The sequence below is a fragment of the Prunus persica genome, chromosome G1, assembly GCF_000346465.2.
Source record: "Prunus persica cultivar Lovell chromosome G1, Prunus_persica_NCBIv2, whole genome shotgun sequence".
NCBI lineage: Eukaryota > Viridiplantae > Streptophyta > Magnoliopsida > Rosales > Rosaceae > Prunus > Prunus persica.
This window is the reverse complement of record NC_034009.1, coordinates 14,324,457-14,340,535: the sequence shown is the minus strand read 5'-3', so window position 1 is coordinate 14,340,535 and position 16,079 is coordinate 14,324,457. Positions and strand designations below refer to the sequence as shown.

The following is a 16,079-nucleotide window of genomic DNA, read 5'->3' as shown; positions in this document are numbered from 1 at the left end:
TCCAGGTTACAACTATGCTCAAACACCCTTAATTTAATTTATTCTTTTTTTTGGGTGGCAATTACATTTTATTCATAGTGAAATCGAAGGATATTATCTTACAATAAGAGATTGTAATTAATTGACACTTCGTCTTTAATGGGTGCTACAACTTTCATCTATAAAGGATAATGATGAAATTATATTAGGCGAAGATTTATTTAATGCATAATATTTTTGTTCAACAAAATCTAGCAATAGGAAAACAATTTTTATCCAAATTCATCAAATTTTAGATTCACTGTACCTATGAAATTTACATCGACATGAAGGGAAATCACAGTAAAGAAATATTTTTGGGGAAAAGCCAGGTAGATAATACACATGACAATATATATGCAGGAAAAGCAGTTTGGGTAAGTAATAAACAGTTTGTTGTAACCAAAAAAAAAAAAAAAAAAAGAAAGAAATTGCAATAAAAAAAAAAATCCCCGACACCGGTGTGGCTATGACACCCAGCACCAAATCATTTCCCCAAACTTTTAAAAGTCCTCAATCTCTCCAATCCTTAACCCTAACTATTTGTATTGGCCCAAAACCAAAATACTCGAAAAATAAAAATAAAAACAAAAATAAAAATTCCGAACCCTAAGTCCCTAACTCATCGCCCAAACCGCTGCGCTCTCTCCCCTCTGGGCCTCTGATTCGCCTTAATCGTTGAACACAATTGCGTCAAATTCTTGCATTTCAATCCAGAAACCCAAAAGCGAACGCACTCTTGAGATCGACAGCGATCACCGACTAGAGGTAGGCTTCCCCAAATCAATTCTCCAGTCTCAATTGGGTTCTTGAATTGTCGTCGTGTGTGTGCTTTTAAGAATTTCAATTCTCTTTCTTCTTCCTTTTGTTTTAATTGTTGTCGTGGTTGGATTGTGAGTGGTATTCTCTGATTTGGGTTCGTAATTGTTTGGTTCAAGAAATGGAAATTTGGGTTAGTTGGAGATTTTGGGTCAGATTTTGTTTCGATTTGAACCGTCTAATTCGTGATTTGTTCAAGACTGGCGTATCTTTGCCAATCCAAACTGACCGTGGATTTGATGGGTTTGATTCGGTTCTTACATCCAATATTTTTTTTTATGTTCGTGAATTGCGCCTAAGAAAATGTGGGTTTGGATGGAATTCTGCATAAATGTTCAAGGAATTGTGTAACTGGACCTTAAATTGTATAATTCTGGTGATTGTATTTGTGGTGGTAAACTATACACATGCCTGGTTTAGTTTGGTATCGAAATGCTGCTTTCTTAGAGCAACTTGTTAGCAACATCGTGCAATATACTATTTTTCTTTTGTACTGAATAGATAAATCCTATATGTCAAACGCTGCAGGATTTATTGTGTTTGCTTTGCTTTTCAATTTGAAGGAGATGTCTCCAGCATCGTCCAGATCCAAATCAAAGGACAAGAAGGCTGGCAAAGAAGCCCAGACACCTTCTTTAAAGCCTTCAACGGGGCCTGCTAATGCAAGTAGTGGGATCCCAGCTAGTGCATACAATCCACTTTTAGGAACATTCCATACCCTTGAATTGTCACCAACATCCTCTGCATCACCTCTTCACAGTAATAGTCGCTTCCGCAACATAGATGAAACAGATGACCATTCTGGGGGCTCGGTTGCTGCTGGAGCTGAGTATGATTCTGTTTCCAATAATGGTAGCTGGTCAGGTGAGTCGGAAGACCATAAAGACAAGGCATCTAATCCTCCTACCAAGCAGGAAGCAGTACCGGGAGCTGACAATGACAAGCGAGAGAAAATCCGTCAGAAGAATGAAAGGAAGCATCAGCGACAGAAAGAGCGGCGAGCTCAGGAGTTGCATGAACGATGTAGTGGTTATCTCATGTCAAGAAAGCTAGAAGCACTTGCCCAACAGCTTGTGGCAATGGGATTTTCACAAGAGCGGGCAACCATGGCTCTCATCCTGAATGAAGGTAGAGTAGAGGAATCAGTAGCATGGCTTTTTGAAGGTGGTGAAGATGCAGATAAGCCAAGGGATCAAAACTTTGGTGGGGGTAATTTGAAAATTGACATATCAGAAGAACTTGCTCGGATTGCTGATATGGAAGCAAGGTTCAAGTGCTCAAAACAGGAGGTTGAAAGAGCTATTGTAGCCTGTGAGGGTGATCTTCAGAAGGCTGCTGAAAGCTTAAGAGCATCAAAGCAAGATCCACCTTCTGTATCACCTAAGCCAGAAGAAACTGGTGATCCTCCAACTGGTACTAATGGCAAGCTTCCAGTTTCTGTTAGTCAGAACTTGAGGCCGCAAATAAAACCAAATCCTCTTCCTACTATACAACAAAGAAGGGATGATAAGGAATTTAACTATACAAAACAAGCAGCTGCAGTTGGAGGGTCTATAGAAACTACAAGTAAAACCCTGCAGCCTCTGAAGAGAGGACAGCCAAAGATGGAGTGGGCAAAACCCCAACAGATACCAGTTCCTGCTGAGAGAAGGTGGTCAAATTCTGCATCGAATCCTTCAGTTTCATATTCGTTGGCATCACCTTTACAGGTCTCATCTCCACCAGTCAAGACGGAAACTCGTTATGTAGCTGTGGGGGGCGACTTAAAGAACCTTCAGCCTGGAACTGTGAGGGAACCCGTTATTATGATGCAGCGTCCTCAGTCTGTCAATACAAAGCAATTGGTATCTGCTACCACTAGTATGAGTTCATCGCCTCCTGGATCCGCTACCAATTGGTATCCTTCTACTAGTGTTGAAATGATGAGGTCCAGTGGTTTTTTGCCCCACATTCCTAGCAATTTGAGTTCAAATCAGATGTACCATCAGTTTCAGTATCAACAACAGCAGCAGCTTGTTCCTGGAAGCAGCCCAGCTGATCCCACTGGAACAAGCCGAGGGAATAACATATGGAGTAGAGCAGGTGCATCTCCAACACTTGCTGCTGCTTCCTCCCTTGGACTCTTCTCAGGGTTGGGCTCAGCTGGCTCATCAGGGGCATCTGCTCCGGCAGACTGGAATGCTGGTGGCGGCTCATGTGGACATATAGATTATACCAACATTGACTGGAGTTTGGATAGAGGTCTGTCTTCGCCAAGGCCCAACGGGTTGTGGACAGGACTCCCTTCTATCATGAAGAGCAATATCAACTTCTATGATCCAAAACCTGCTGGGTTGGGTGGTCAGCCTGGAATCAGAACGGCATCCTCAAACATGAATGTTGTTTCCTTTGTGGGACTGCAGGATGGAGCTGCTAATGGTGAAGCATCAGCTGCGGGTTCTCGAGATTGGACTTCCCCATTCGAAGGAGAGGATCTTTTTAGCGCACCCAGACAGTTTGTTTCTTCTTCTTCCCGTTAGGTGAGAGGAAAGTATTTCAATGAATAAAATTTAAAAAAAAAAAAGAACAAAAAAAAATTGTGCGTGGATTTGATGTTGGTGTTGATGCTACAGTGTTAATTCTTGGTGGATAACCTTTTAGTAGAAAAGCATCCCAGAGTCCTTTGCTTGATCCTTCATGTTTTATAGTTTTGTGCATTTTTGGGAGAGAGAGAAGGGGAGATAGAAACCCATTAATCTCAGTTTTGACAAGCAGGCCCAGTAAATTTCCAATTTATTAACCTTGGATAAAGTCAAACTTAGGCCCAATAAAATCGATTGCTGAATAAACAAAGCCCGAAAGAGATCATTGTTTGGTCGAAAGAGATGTGGTTAGTACTTGGGTAAGGCCTAAGATTGTGCCAATAATGAGCCCAAATTAGTTTTGCCATGATTTCATATTGCTATTGGGACGGTCACCATTCTTCCGGCTATCTGACCCCAATTTTAGCAAGGGTTTCACTTGAATCCTGATAAAATTCCCATGTAAAGGAAAGCTCTGCAGTCATCAAACTTCTGTCTCACCAGGGGGCGTTGCTAAATTATGTCTCAAAAACCAAAAGAAATAGCGCATAAAATAAATTATAAAAAAGGGTAAAACTTTGATAATTTTAGGTTTGGAAGTTGCAATAACTTAGACAATTGGTGCGAAGTGCGCAAGCAAGAACTTTGAAAATAAATGAAGAGAGGGTGAAAGTGTGAATTGATACGAAATAAGAATAATTTGTTGTGTACATTTTTTTTTTTGGCAAAATAATCTTGTGTACTTATTATTAGCAAAATAATTTGTTGCGTTTGAGAAAATTTATTAATTAATAGTAGGAGAAGCAGGAAAGTGTTTTGGTTGAGAGGTTTTTAAGGTTAATAAACATTGTAAGGAAAATCAACTTTATTCTTATTTCGGTTTGAGACATTTAATAAACACACTGATGGATTACCAAACTCCGATTACTTCTTATCATAATTCATCCTTGCTCCGATTCCTTCACACAATACTATTCGTTCTTGCACCAATTCCTTCACAACCTGATTTCATTATTGCTTCGATTCTTTCATACTCTAGTTCTTTTTTATTCCCATTCTAAGTACATAAACAACTCCATTCCCTCAGACCGAAAAAAAAGTCTCATAAACCCTCGTAACATTTTACTATATTGAGAAGGATGTGACTATTTGAACTCCTATTTCTCGAGGGGGAAAAAAAAAAAAATTTCAACGTACCCAAATAAAGGAAAAAATAAGGGATGTAAAGTAAAATAAGTGGCAACAATTTTTATTTTTTATTTTTTTAAGAAAGGGTAAAATTGTGAATTAGGCTTAGTAGTTGCGTGGAATGAAGCAAATTGGCGCGAGAAGTTTGAAACCTAATTGTTGCAAAGAAGAGAGGGCAAAAGTGTAAATATAGATGAAACGCGGTTTACTTTAGGCTGGGCAGTGGGCGGAGAGTAGAGAGCACCTAGAGACGTGAAAGCTACGAAACTGGTTTGCAAGAGAAGTGAAGAAGAGAATGAATTGAGAAGAAATATAGCCGTTGGTTGAAAACCCTAAATCCCCAAATCCATGTAACCCTAATCTCTCTCTCTTTCTTTCTCTCTCACTCACTTTCCCATTCTGATTCTCAATCACACGCTTCGCTCTTGGCCAAAACCCACTTGGCAGAAACTGAAAATCGCGCAACTTGTTCAATATTTCTTTCTTCGTTTAAAGTTCAAGGGTTGATTTAATTGGTTTGGTGACAATGAGGCTTGAAGATTTGAAGCTTAATCTGAATTTTTTGAACAATCGCAACCACAATGTCTGTGCAAAACCCAATCCCCGTTCTTTCAAGCGTCCACGTTCCTCTGATTACGATTCCGATTCCCATCCCCATCCAGTTAGGGTTTTGAGTCAGCCAACGAAGAGGAGGGTGAAGAGGCTGAGGCAGATGCCTAAGGCTAAAGATATTGATGAAGAAGATAATGGCGGGTTGGCGCCCTTGAAGGCAGTTTTTGATCATGGAGTTTCTGAGGTTTCTTCTAGTAATTTCAGTAGCTGCAAATCGCCAGTGACAGTACTCCATCATGCCTCTCCTGTCAACGCCACAACATCCGATGAGATTAATCTGTCGCCACGAAGGGCTGCTCGGGTTGCAATGCTGAAGGCACGGTTTGCTGGTACCATCTTCAAAGCCAAACAAGAGGTTCTTTACAGTGGCTCTAATGGTCTTGAAAACACCGAAGATGAGATCAGGAAGTTTAGGGCTGCCGAGATGATGAAAGCCAATGAGTACATCAAGGAGCAACGGCAACGAGATAGAGAAGCGGCTCGGCTTGCCCTCGAAGAGATGGAGAGAAATGTTGTCATTGATGATAACTTCAAAACGATGAGAGACTTTGAGATGTTAATTTCTGGCGCCAATTGCTAGCATGTGGAGATATTGGAGACTGTTAAGCTAAGAGTATATGGATAGATAGATAGATAGATAGCTTCAAGTAATTAAGATTTTTACATATAGGAAGAAGCTGCAGCATGTACAAAGTGCTAATGAGTAAGTCTACTGTCTTGTAGGCATTTCCACTGTATCTGTATATTTCCAAATTATAGCAATGAAAGAATATTTTGTCTCTTAACTTCCAAGCTCAAAGTATAAGCTGTCTGTCGGATTTGAATTTTGGAGGGACTAACTAACTGACTCCATCATTTCAATTTGATTACAAGCCTTTGACAGTGTCCTATAAACAGTTGAAAGTAACTTCAAACAAAACAGTTTAGTCAATCTAGGTTAGACGTTAAACACGATAAACGTTAAAGGCACAAACTTTCTTCACAAGATTATTAAAAAAGTCAGCTCTTTCTAAGGCATAAACAGTTGAAAATGATAGTAACTTCAAACAAAACAGTTTAGTCAATTTAGGTTAGACGGGAACCAAGGTTACAGTGTCTAACACAATAACCGTCAAGGGGTCAACTTTCTTGACAAGAATCAAGATTATAAAAAAAGTCGATGCATTTTCAGTTTTCAACTATTCATGCAATCAATGATCACAAAGGCAATAACTGCAAGGTGCTTTCACTCTGTGAACCACTAGTATGATTTTCTTAGCTGTCATCTGTTACTGTAAAAGTATTAAAGAAAAGCTCTATTTCTTCTAACAATCTCTTATCCCGAAAATCTAATCCTCCAGAATCCCTGTCTAGTATATAGAGATGACTCAGATGACATCATGAATGAAATACTCACAAACTTCTCCCGAATTGTACAGGATAGTGACCACCTTCCTTTTATGCTCTTCTGCACTTTCGTCTTGCCTATTGGCAGTGTACTTTAGCTTTCTGCACACCTGCAATGTATAAAATAGATGCATTATCTCTCTGTTAATCACACTTCCTTGCTATTTGACTTCTAAAACCTCAAGCATGACTGGAATGACAAGGGGTGAAAATTTAAGGAAACCTATCAGCCAGTGTTCATTCTAAAACCAACTGGACAAAAGTAAAATGACTCATTGTTACGTTTGGAGTATTAACAAAAAAAGAAAAGGCAAGGAAAGCTTCAATTTAATCCATTAACGGGAACAAAAACCAAGGGAACCCAAAATGCAAGACATAGAAATGGTCACATGGAGCAACTGATTTACACTAGCAATTTGATCCGTCTTTAAGAATTCAATAGAGCTCAAAATAAAAGTGGAATTTGCGTGCTCAAATAATTGGGTGCAAGAATCATCAAATACAGATCTCATCCACTCAGGAACCTTATGCAGTTTTAACAATGTGACTGTTACATGAACTGTTACATGAATTTTGATGCTAAGCATGGAACTCACATTTGTCCCTTGCATTGGAAATTCCCCACCACAAGATCATTGATAGGAAGAGGCCACAACTCATAGCCACTATGAGGAACTGTAGAGAATTAGGCTTCTAGGACAGCCACTATAGACATTAGGTACTCCATGGTGCATATCAATTCCTCCCTAGTTCTATTCCTCTGATCAGATATTCTGGTAAACAACTCCAACAGGCATGGTGAAGCAACCAAAGGAGATCCAAAATGCATTAGTCTGCATAGGTCATGGCAGTAGATACAAATAAAGGAAATTTGCTGCATCCTATCTGGCTGTAGATTCAAAAGAAAAATGCAATTGTTTATGGTTGGTTGAATTTAATAGGATGAACTAACCTTCTTAACAGTAATTTATAAGAAGCACCAATATTAAGACTTCTCCACACCTTCTAAAACCGAAAATAATGGCTTTTAAAGCTACTATGAGCACTTGATTTGCAGAATGGTTAAAAATTAAGGGGGAAAAATGCCAATTACTAAGAGACATTCATGATTCCACCGCAGCTCTTGTGGTGATAATTATTAACTAAAGAAGAAGACAAGCTTTCTTATTAAATTCCTGTAGGAGCAAGCAAAGCTGGAATCAGCAAAATTAAGTTACTCACCGTCATAGTCACTGCAAGCCAATAGCCATCAAGAGAAAGAGTGCCATGGTGCACTGAGCATAAAGTTTAAAATTAAAACTAAGACGGCTGTGATATCTGTGGGGACTGTGTATAAGTTGATTTGCAATAAAGATTGTGGTAAGCATTCCCAATACCACGCAAACATCACTGGTCTGAAACAGTTGGAAATATGTCAATAACAGTTCCCATGAGATTCACTTCAGAAATTATGTCACGCTGTTGGCCTTCTTTTCTCCAGAATTCCTATCGATAAGAAGAAAAAATATATTGCTCCTGCTATTAACTCTGCAATTGAATTAACATTTACCATATGACACTCTTCTTTCCATGGAGGATGATATCAGACCCATTTTCTATATTCCTTCCACAAAATCTCTGCAGCTGATAAGACAATGGCCTGTTGATTTTCTCTTGTTGAAACAACCATTTCAATGCTAATGGACAAATCCCATTCATTTTCACTTAAAATCTCGAACAGGACTCTCTCAGCTTCTGGAATGTAGGGAATTTGGTGGCTAACATTGGCGATGTACCTATAAAGACCAATACACCAGCCTCATTACTGTACATATCAATGATAAAATTGTTATCAGGGCTATATATGTTTTAAGGTCAATAAGATGTAAGTTTTAAAGATATTGTTGAAAAGCTTTTCGTTATTAGAAGTCGGTGGGTGCATAGATCATATATGCATATTAATCTATTGAGACTTCACTGTATGCTCTAAATCCTAGCCATAAAATTTGCAGATAAACAAGGTCATGCGAATTCACAAATTGTCCTTCTCTCATTTTCCTATTCAAATGAACACTAATTCATCCCCCTTTGTATTAAAACATAAATAAGGCAATTTCAGGTTTTAGTTAACAATAATTATACTGTACTTGTTACGCAAACAGTCTATGATTATCTATAGTTCCAACAATTATAGGTTGCAAAAAGTCTAATCTAGGCTTCTACCTAATGATTAATTAACGAGCCATGAGAAACAGTAAAATTAAGTTCGATTATACCGAAATCATACATTGTTTGATTACTGAAAAATACAAAATTCATCTTACAGTTTTCCTTCATTTTCTCAAGAATCAAATGGGAAATAAAGCATTACCAAAAGTATTTATCTAAAATCTCAATATTGGTTTATAATTTCACCCAAAAAAAAAAAAAAAAAAGGAACACCAAACTCGTCCAACCTTAACCAATCATGCACTGTTTGATTACCTAAAAACATAGACATTCATAACACTTTCCTACATTTTCTCAAGAAGCAAACAGAAAACAAATCATTACCCCAAATTTTAATCTAAATCTCAAAATCGATTCCGAAATTCACAAATAAACAAGTAGAGAATTGATAAATGCAGAGGATGTAAATACCATATAATCTGACGGCGATTCAAGGCCAACGGATCGGAAGAGAGGAGGTCGGAAACCCTAGCGACGAAGTCAGCTCAGAGCGAAGAATCAGCCGAAACACAGAGAGCGGAAATGAGATCAACGACTTGTAGTGCGATGAAGTCGTCGTGGAAGGAAGAGAGACCTTGAACGAGAGGCGAGACGAAGAAGAGGGTCGGAGATGGCCTCTGAGAGAGAGAGAGAGAGCGTAGGACACGTGGACGGTGGGAAATTGAGGGTTGAAAAGAAGCAGAGCAAGCGCGTTGCTGAATTTGAAGCATAGTCATCTTCTGATGCTTGGTAGCGTTGGAGGTGCTGTGACTGCGAGTCCCTCCAACTACATTTTGCGAGCGTGTGATGTGAAAATGTTTGAATTTTGGCGCCAGAGAATTTCGGGTTTTATCACGCTAGCGGGGTAACACTAGGATAAAAGGGCCTAAATAGTAAATACTGTTTAATTTGTGAGTGGAAAAATAGGAGACTTTTGATTCAGTTCAAAATGAGGGAAGTATTTATAAAGAAGAACAAAATTATAGTGTTTGTACAATAATGCTTTTATTTATTTTTGTATTGTTTAAGGAGTCTATTTCTTCTTTTTATATGATGTCAAGGGAGTTTTGCTTTCTGATTGCCATATAGAGTTAAAAAGGATGGAACTTATACTTCATCTGTGCTAGGATGATCCTTCATGTGAAATGAAGTTGATGATGTTTCTTTTATCATGAGATTGTCACATGGAGTTAAGCTTCCATCATGTTATCTATATTATGTAGCTCATCTTCTCCTAAGTTATTCCAGTATGAGTTGTCGTTGTCTTCTGCTTCAATTTGTTCTACTATCTTGTTATAGATTTCATCAAAAACTTTTCCTCCTGTTTTGCTTATCCTTCATATGTGTCATCTGGTCTCTTGGATGTAGTCTTTAAATAAATCTTGATAAAGTTGGGCAGGTGAAGAAGGTTCAAATTCATCATTGAACAATTGTTGCTTAGTTATTGTTGCTCCTCTGTATTTTTGAATGTCTTACTTGGTAAAGATCTCCGTATTTACGGATTTTGCTGGACTAAGCAGTTCATTATGAGAAATAATAATACTATGTTATGCTCTATCTGGATAAATACTATTCGTAAACCACTCTTGAGGTATGCTAGTGAAATCTAATTTTACGTTCTTCCAGAGAGGGATATATATAACTTCTTTTAATTTTGAGGAAAATGAATCTAAATGATGACTATTTTCAATATAAAGTTGACCTAAATAACCATACTTTGCTAAAAATACTGGAGTAATTGTGATAGTTTTTTGGTTATGCTCTAAATGCGGTTCTCTATATTCCACCATGTTAATACTAGCTAAATAAATAGTATAATGAGAACAGTTTTTAGTAATAATTTTTACACCAGGTTATGTATTATTTTTTAAATTAAAAAGAAAAGCTTGAATGTATAACAAAAGAGATGTATTTTGCTCATATTCTAATATAATCATATGACTCTTAATATCTTATGGTAAAAATCTTTACCTTTCTCTAGCTAGGGTTTAAAGAAGATATGGATTTTTAGTTTTTTACTAAGGGAAAAATTCTCTATTTGGATTTGACATCTTAAATTAATAATTCTAAAATTTCTTACTATTGTATCATACTCTTTCTTTTGCTTTTCATGTTTTTCTTGCAAAGGAGAAAGATGTTTTTTTGCTCTTTTATAATCATAATTATATGCTAAAAACTCTTGTTCAAGGGCTTTAATAAGTTTTTCATGCCTTCTTCTCATGCTGTCATTATTAGTTCTAATATTCCAAAAATTGTCTAAAAGAACTTTTTGTTTATCCGCTAATTGCATACCCGTTAACAACTAATACGAGATAAAATGTCTGCTAAAGTATTATCTATACCTTTAATATGCTCAAATATTGGTCTACATCCATTTCATGTAATAGAATCAACAAAATTGACCCATCTTTGGGCTACCTATTTATTAGTAGTAATTTTATTATAATGAGAAATAGTATTCTGACAATCTGTTCTAATAGTAAATATTTTATTATGTAAAAACAATGAAAATGCTTCAAGGGAGTTAATGACTCCTAAAATTTCTAAGTCAGCGGCTGGAAGTCTAGATTGTATATCACTAAATTTACCTAATGCATACTTACAAACTTTTTCTTCAGATTTTGGTTCTTCTTTATGTTTCTTCTTATCTAAAATTCATGCCCATCCTATTGATGACATGTTTGTCTCAACTATTTTGTAATTATTATCTAATGGTAATGCTAAAGATTTAAGTTGAGTTATATCTTGTTTGATATTTTGAACTAATTTAATATCTTCACAGTTAAAATATTTTTGACTTGTTTTACTGGTTTTACTATGCAATGCTGCAATTTTTCTTCATAACTTGGGGATAAAACTTCTAGCATAATTTAATAATCTTAAAAATACTTGTAATTGTTTTTTATCTTCTAATTTGTTTGGAAATTTTAACACCTTTTTAGCTATGTGTTATTGTAATTGTATAGTTCCTGACTTAATATACATACCTAAAAATTCTATGTCTTGTTTTTCAAGCTCTACTTTATTCCTACTTATTACTATACCATTATCAATAAATTATTTCAAAATAATTTCTAAGTACTTTCTATGTTCATTTTTATTTTTACTATGAACAAGTATATCATCTACACATATACTACAAAAATTGTCATACTTCTTAAAAATTTGATCCATCTTTCTTTGAAAGATCGATGATGCATTCTTTATCCAAAATGGCATGACAAGCCATTCAAAATGTCATTCTGGAGAACTGAATGACGTCCATTGAATTGATTCTTCTGCTAGTCTAATTTGGCAAAATCCTGATTTACAATCAAATTTACTAAAATATTTACTTTCTTGAATTTTATTCGTAAGTTCATCTTTATCTTATAATTTATAACTATTATCATAAGTTTTATCATTTAATCTCCTATAATTATACACTATTTAGCTTTACCTCTCTTAAGTTTTGAGTGTTTTCTGACTACAAAGGCTGCTGATCTATGCCTGGATTTTGAAGGTCTAATTACTTTTAAGTTTAACAGCTCTTTTTTTTGTTGTTCAAATTCTTGCTTGTCTAACAAATTATATGGCATATCTGTTGCTTTAATTGTTAAGTCTGGACTAATAATGTCTAATTTTGCTAATATCTTATTCTTATTCCAATGTAATTGGGGATCTTCTCCTCTAATTCTAGTTTGTTCAGCTAATTGTAATAATTCTTTTAAAGTCTTTGGTCTATCTATTTGCATAATTTCTAAAAGCTCTATTTTTCCTACAATTGGATACTCATGGTCAAATATTATATCATTATATGTAAATTATTTTGTTCATCTATCTTTTGTTCATTTATTTCTTCTAATTCTTCTATATTATAGAATTTAAAATTTTGTTCTTCTATGTTAATACTATTGTAAGACTCTAATATATTACCTTGATATGTTGGGTTTAAGGACCCGCCCCGAATTTTCTCAAAACCCGAGACGAACCCTTTGGAATTCCTGACATCACTCCGATGTCAGACCCAATCACTAAAGACCGAGACTTCCTGCCGAAATTTCGGCAGAGTCTCCCCTATAAATTGGACATTTTCCAAAATTTCAACCTGCATAAAAACGCATTTAATATCCACAACTGGCAGCATGCACAATATAATTTCATGCAAATTTTCATAAATGGCCTTCGGCCTTCCAATAATTCTCAAACAACTACCAAACAATTCAAATACCAAATATGACCAATATTTAGTCTGCGGCTGCACCCAATAACCTTAGGCTGCCTACGTACCCTCCTTGAGGGATCAAGCCACACGTAGTTCTTCCCGAAAACCCAATTCCACACTTGGGCGATACCTTATTTCATTTCTCTGGATTTCATATAATCTCCCCATACGCCGATACAACCAACGCCACGTATGGGGCCTGTCAACACGCCGGATAACCTACGCCACGTGCGACCATGCCATACTATCATAATATCTCCCCATACGCCGGTACAACCAACGCCACGTATGGGGCCTGTCAACACGCCGGATAACCTACGCCACGTGCGACCATGCCATATTATCATAATATCTCCCCATACGCCGGTACAACCAACGCCACGTATGGGGCCTGTCCCAACGCCGGATAACCTACGCCACGCGGGACCTCAATATCATATCACAAATCTCCCCATACGCCGGTACAACCAACGCCACGTATGGGGTCTGTCGACACGCCGGATAACCTACGCCACGTGCGACCTCAACACAATGTCACATAGCTCCCCATACGCCGGTACAACCAACGCCACGTATGGGGTCTGTCTCAACGCCGGATAACCTACGCCACGTGAGACCTGAACATAATATTACATGGCTCCCCATACGCCGGTACAACCAACGCCACGTATGGGGCCTGTCCCAACGCCGGATAACCTACGCCACGCGGGACCTAACTTTCACTTGGTGGCACTTGTAGTGAATCCAACATCCAAGGAGGTACCTAAAGTAGTGCGTATAGCACTCCAAACTGACACTCTAGACTCTGTTGTACCCTTGTACAACCATATATAATCATAATTATATAAATTAATTCTAATATTGTGTAACCCTCCACAATCATCTAGCACCCGATAATCCCCCCTAGAAAGGTGAGATTACTCCGGGAGACTCACGGTCAACCAAGGGTCAAACTACTCTAACCCTGGTCAAACGGACTTGTAGAACCCACGACCTCCAATTTCTGATCCGAAAGTCTCTATGGGTTCTACCAGGTATAGGACACTTGTCCTGCGAGTTTGGTTCAGATCAGACGGTCGGATTTCTCACGATCGCATGATCTGGCGGTTAATATAAAATATAAACTTTAAATTATTATTCGGAACATCCGGGGCTCCGATTCACGATCCGTGAATTCCTACACGATCCAAGAAATACCTAGATTAACATATATTAAATTTGGGACCATCCAACGGTCCCAACCTATCGAACCCGGATAACGCACACTATGCGATTATCCGTTCGATAGTCAAACGACGTCCAAATTGAGATCCGCGAAATCCTACGCACTCGTGACAACCTAAGGATCTCATCGGAACACAGTACCACTTTTTGTACAGTGCCCATGCGCCGCCGCACGCGCCGGCAGGGCGTAGTGCCCAAAGCGATAACGCTTCGCCGGAAAATCTTAAAACCACGGTTCCAAATTCCTACCCTAGGTATAACACCCTATTTGGAGCCACTTTTGTTCTTGGACCTACCCCAAAAAGTGGCCGGAAATGGCCGATCATGGCTGCCGAAGTTCGACCGATTTTCAATTCGAAAATCGAGTTGTCTACGCTAAGAATCGATCTAATCCTACCCAACAGTCAGCTAGAGCATGAAAAATAGGTAAGAAACCATACCTTACTCGTCAGATTTGGTGGACGGAGGAGGGAGATCGACGGCGGCGAAGATCGGACGACGCCGGCCGCTTCTCCTCCATTTTCCGGCGAAACCGCGGCGGCTGGAGGCGGGAGACGGCTGGGGCTGGAAGAGGACGACGCCCCGGTCATTTTGGTACCGGCCCCGTCCACAGCCGTGGCCGGTGGCCGGAGTTGCGAGGAGAGAGAAAGGGAGAGCTGACGGGAGAGAGGGAGAGGTCGCGGGAGAGAGAGAGAGAGAAAGAGAGAGAGAAATCAGATTTTATAAAAAATCCCATTTCGAAATATTTATGATTATGCCACTAGGCTTCTTTTGACCATATCTCTCTCGTTACAACTCCGATTCGAGCCCACTACGTGTCTATGAACTCGTCTCAGTACGACCTATCCAAAAATATAAGTCACGGTCCCAAAATCTCTCCGGTTAAAAATATGACTAAAATACCCTTAAATAATTAAATAATTAAATAATGGTAAAATTTGGGGAAATTTGGGGTCGGGGTGTTACATTGGGGTTATGCGTTTCTTTAAAAAAATGTAATTTCTGAAGGTGTGTATAAAAATACTCCTTGTAAACTTTTTAAGAAATTTAATCCTAAGATAAAGGGATATGATCCTACTGGGGATATAAAGGTTAAGGGTAAATTAAATTGTTGTCTTTCTATCATATTTGGTATATTATTAATACAATGTGTTAAATATATAGGTCTTGTATCAAACTGTATTATCCTTACTGTTCTAGCTAATTTTTGTCTAAATTGTTATGGTACTAACTCTTATTTTATCACATTTTTTGTGCTTCCTGTATTTATCATAGCTGTTGTTTGAATTTTATTTTATTTTAAAATTCTTTTATTTGTTGTTCAAATTCTTGCTTGTCTAACAAGTTATATGGCATATCTGTTGTTTTAATTGTTAAGTCTGGACTAATAATGTCTAATTTTGCTAATATCTTATTCTTATTCCAATGTAATTAGGGATCTTCTCCTCTAATTCTAGTTTGTTCAGCTAATTGTAATAATTCTTTTGAAGTCTTTGGTCTATCTATTTGCATAATTTCTAAAAGCTCTATTTCTCCTACAATTGGATACTCATGGTCAAATATTATATCATTATATTATAAATTATTTTGTTCATCTATCTTTTCTTCATTTATTTCTTCTAATTCTTCTATATTATAGAATTTAAAATTTTGTTCTTCTATGTTAATACTATTGTAAGACTCTAATAAATTACTTTGATATGTTGTGGTTATGCCTTTCTTTAAAAAATGTAATTTCTGAAGGTGTATATAAAAATACTCCTTGTAAACTTTTTAAGAAATTTAATCCTAAGATAGAGTTATATGATCCTACTAGGGATATAAAGGTTAAGGGTAAATTAAATTGTTGTCTTTCTATCATATTTGGTGTATTATTAATA

General features: G+C 37.4%; 1 protein-coding gene across 2 annotated transcripts; it reads left to right on the top strand.

Moving 5' to 3' along the window:
- On the top strand, positions 238 to 3,507 carry LOC18792494. 2 transcript variants are annotated; one of them, XM_007225059.2, is made up of 2 exons: positions 238 to 786; positions 1,401 to 3,507. In XM_007225059.2, exon 2 carries the CDS (start codon positions 1,404 to 1,406, stop codon positions 3,354 to 3,356), a length of 1,953 nt encoding a protein of 650 aa, XP_007225121.1. In that variant the 5' UTR covers positions 238 to 786; positions 1,401 to 1,403; the 3' UTR covers positions 3,357 to 3,507. The 2 variants fall into 2 exon arrangements, with proteins under 2 accessions (XP_007225121.1, XP_020409753.1); XM_020554164.1 differs by having other exon boundaries at positions 239 to 786; positions 1,366 to 3,507.